General features: G+C 41.7%; 1 protein-coding gene across 1 annotated transcript; it reads left to right on the top strand.

Annotated features, from left to right (window-relative positions):
- Positions 1-1,735: 1,735 nt before the first annotated feature.
- Positions 1,736-2,680, top strand: LOC122926212 (olfactory receptor 5V1-like). Its single transcript, XM_044277588.1, has one exon. It carries the CDS (start codon positions 1,736-1,738, stop codon positions 2,678-2,680), a length of 945 nt encoding a protein of 314 aa, XP_044133523.1.
- Positions 2,681-3,482: the final 802 nt, after the last annotated feature.

Genomic DNA, 3,482 nt, shown 5'->3' with positions numbered 1-3,482 from the left:
CATGTTTATAAGAATTCTGGGGTATTTTGATTAGTAAATCTCCACCATCTTTTATTTCTATTTTTTAGGTGCCACAGTCCCATCTATCCTAAGGTAATATATATGTAAGGACGGGTTCACATCATCACCGCTAATAATGGAAATGCCGGATAGGGCACATAATTAACAAGAAGGTTGCTGAACCGACTCCATTGTCCACAATAGAGTCCGATGAGTTTCCATTCGAAATCCTGTTTTATTGCAGGATAAAAAAGTCCTGCATGCAGGACTTTTTTGTCCTGTCTTTTCAAATGAATCTGCAACAGAGGCCCCTAACATAATTCTCCTTTTTTAATCTCATTGTCATTGTCACTTTAAAGTTAACCATACTATAAGTAGTACAATATAGGATAAGAAGAATAACAATAGAAAATGTAACCTCAGTGACACAACACGTCAGGTAATGATTTTTTATTATTATACAATTTCCTACAATTTAAAAACACAGGAGCCATGAAAAAACAGGAGCAATGCTGGGTATAGCTATTGGGGGTGCAGAAATGTTCCACATAATGACAATTGTATTATAAATAGAACATTAGTTTGGGTGCCTTTTATGTATTTAGTATTGGGGCCCAGGAGCTTTTAAGTCCCACCTGTGGGGCATGCAAAGCAAACATGATCAGTACTGCCCTCAATAATAGGGACCAAGTCTGTTTGATTTAAAGGGTTTCTGTCACCAGAATTAACCCTATTAAAATGGCCGATATTAGCGATGTGCTAATATCAGCAGACCCTAACTCTCCTAATCTCATGCTTATGGATGCCCCCGTTACTGCACAATTTTAACTTTGATAAATACACTAATTAGCCTCTAGGAGCGGGAAGGGGGGGGCGTTGCTCCTGCTTCTAGAGGCTCCGTTCACCCACCTCAAGTCACGCCCAGCCGTCCTTGATTGACAGGGCCAGAGAGCGTTTGTCTCCTCCTGCCGGCCCTGTGTGATGGGTAAACAACACTGCGCAGGCACGAGATTTATCCAGCACACAGGGTCGGCAGGAGAAGACGAACGCTGGCCCTGTCAATCAAGGACAGCAGGGCGTGACTTGAGGTGGGAGAACGGAGCCTCTAGGAGCAGGAGCAACGCCCCACCCCCGATCCTAGAGGCTGATTTGCATATAATCAAAGTTAAAATTGTGCAGTAACGGGGGCATCCATAAGCATAAAAATAGTACAGTTCGGGTCTGCTGATATTAGCACATCGCTAATGTCAGCCAGTTTAATAGGGTTAATTCTGGTGACAGAAACCCTTTAAACCAAACTTTATTGAATACTGTTGGATTCTCAAATTAGTTTATTTTTTTTGTGGGGTGGTTCAATCATACCTCCATAATCACACTTTTATGACATCACAAAAGTTCTTTATGGAAACTACCTAAAACGTTGCCTTGTATAATTCAAAGCAAAAATAGCGACACATATTTAGAACGTTTTCAGCTCACATAATACCACCATAAAGTGTCAGGGCAATACTGAAATGTACCCAAATAATAGGCAGATTTCAAATGATACCCGAATAAAAAGACCAGTAATACTACTATTAGATTCTCTCTGGATCCTGTCACTGGGTTCAAGAGAAACAGGAACCCTGGGCAACTGCGCAGTTTTCCACCTACTAAAACCAGTGCTGGCTACAAGAACTACAACATGGTGACAATGATGTGAGAAGATTCAGTGATTTATATAATTCCATTTCAGATGTCATTGATTGAAGAACATCAGAAGAACTACACATTACTGGAAAACATTTTACTTCTTAATTTCTCTGAAGATTCGTTCTTTGTCACCATTTTATTTTTTGCCATTTATAGCACAATAATCATTGGTAACATCTGCATTTTCACCATTATTAGAGCTGAGAGCCATCTCCACACCCCCATGTACTTTTTCTTGAGTAACCTCTCCTTACTAGACATCCTCTATTCTTCAGCCACTCAACCGTTGATTTTATTTAATTGTGTAACGGGCAACAGACAAATTTCCTTCCGAAAATGTATCTTTCAGTTGTATTTGTTTGTGTCACTTGGAGGAGCGGAGTGTATACTGTTGGCTGTCATGGCATATGACCGTTTTGTTGCCATATGCAACCCATTACACTACCCAGTGGTAATGAGTAGCAGACTTTGTGCCATTCTTGCTGCCACATCATGGTTAATTGGATTCCTCAATTCTGTTCTTCACACAGTCATGACTGCCAACCTCAAATTTTGCCATTCAGAACAGAGCATCAACCTTTTTTACTGTGATGTACCTCCACTCATACAGGTGGCTTGTAATCCCACCAAAACCAGAAAAGTGTTGTTGTACGTTATCAGCATTTTTCTAGGTTTTACCCCTTTTCTTTACATTGTTATCTCCTACATCCACATTATCTGCACCATCATGAAAATCAAATCTTCTGAAAGACGCTGGAAGGCATTTTCAACCTGTTCATCTCATCTTATTGTTGTGACCATATTCTATGGGACAGCTAACTTGAACTATGTAGGACCTACAGGCTACTCCGTGGAGTTTGAACACTTATCTTCTCTCTTATACAGCTTTATGACTCCTCTTTTTAATCCAATTATCTACTGCTTGAGAAACAAAGAAGTGAAAGGGGCCTTGAAGAAACATTTTAGACATTCTTACTTTAAAACTTAAGGGCCCTTTTACACGGGCCGAGAATCGCATAGATCATTGCTAATAAGCATTCATAGTAACCATCGTTAGCGATGATCGGCGGTGTAAATGTAGCGCCGATTACCCGACGAACAACCAAAACGCTCTTTCATTCGGTATTTGGAATGTTTATGCGAACACAAAACTCCTTGTTTCCCGACAGCAGATTTAAACACGATCTGCTGCTGGGAAACAAGTCGTTATGGGGAAGAGAGATGGCATTAGCGATCACTCCTCCCCATCTCTCGAGGAGATCTCTGCATGTAAATTGCTGAAGTGGTCTCCTCAACCAGTGAGCAGCAGATTGTCGGGAAGGAGCGTTTCCTTCCTTGCAATTTGCTGTAATATCGTCCCGTATAAAGAGACCATCAAGCTGGATTTACGCTTGTTCATCAGGTGATCCTGTCGTTTGTGCAGGTACTCCAATCATCGTTTCTCGGCAGCAGATGTGCTGTTCAGAAACAATTATTCCGTATGCGGACGAGGGATTGCTATAGCGATCCCTCATCCTCATACTCTGAAGGAGATCGCTGTATGTAAATGCAGCGGTCTCCTTCACTGAGTGAGCAGCCGACTGTCAGAAAGGAATGCTTCCTTCCCGACAATCGGCCGCTCCATCAGCCCGTCTAAACCCGCCTTTATTCTTGGTTGCCTCATATGCAAATTAGGCTACAGGTATGCTAATGTTATCAAATGGGTGCTCCTAGTGGCCACCGTCCACTTGGTGTGAACTTTCTCTGCTTGGACACTGTCCAATTAAAAGCACGGTGAGACACTGAAAGTT

The sequence above is a fragment of the Bufo gargarizans genome, chromosome 2, assembly GCF_014858855.1.
Source record: "Bufo gargarizans isolate SCDJY-AF-19 chromosome 2, ASM1485885v1, whole genome shotgun sequence".
Lineage (NCBI taxonomy): Eukaryota > Metazoa > Chordata > Amphibia > Anura > Bufonidae > Bufo > Bufo gargarizans.
The sequence above is the reverse complement of the archived record's forward strand: the minus strand, read 5'-3'. Positions and strand labels throughout refer to the sequence as shown.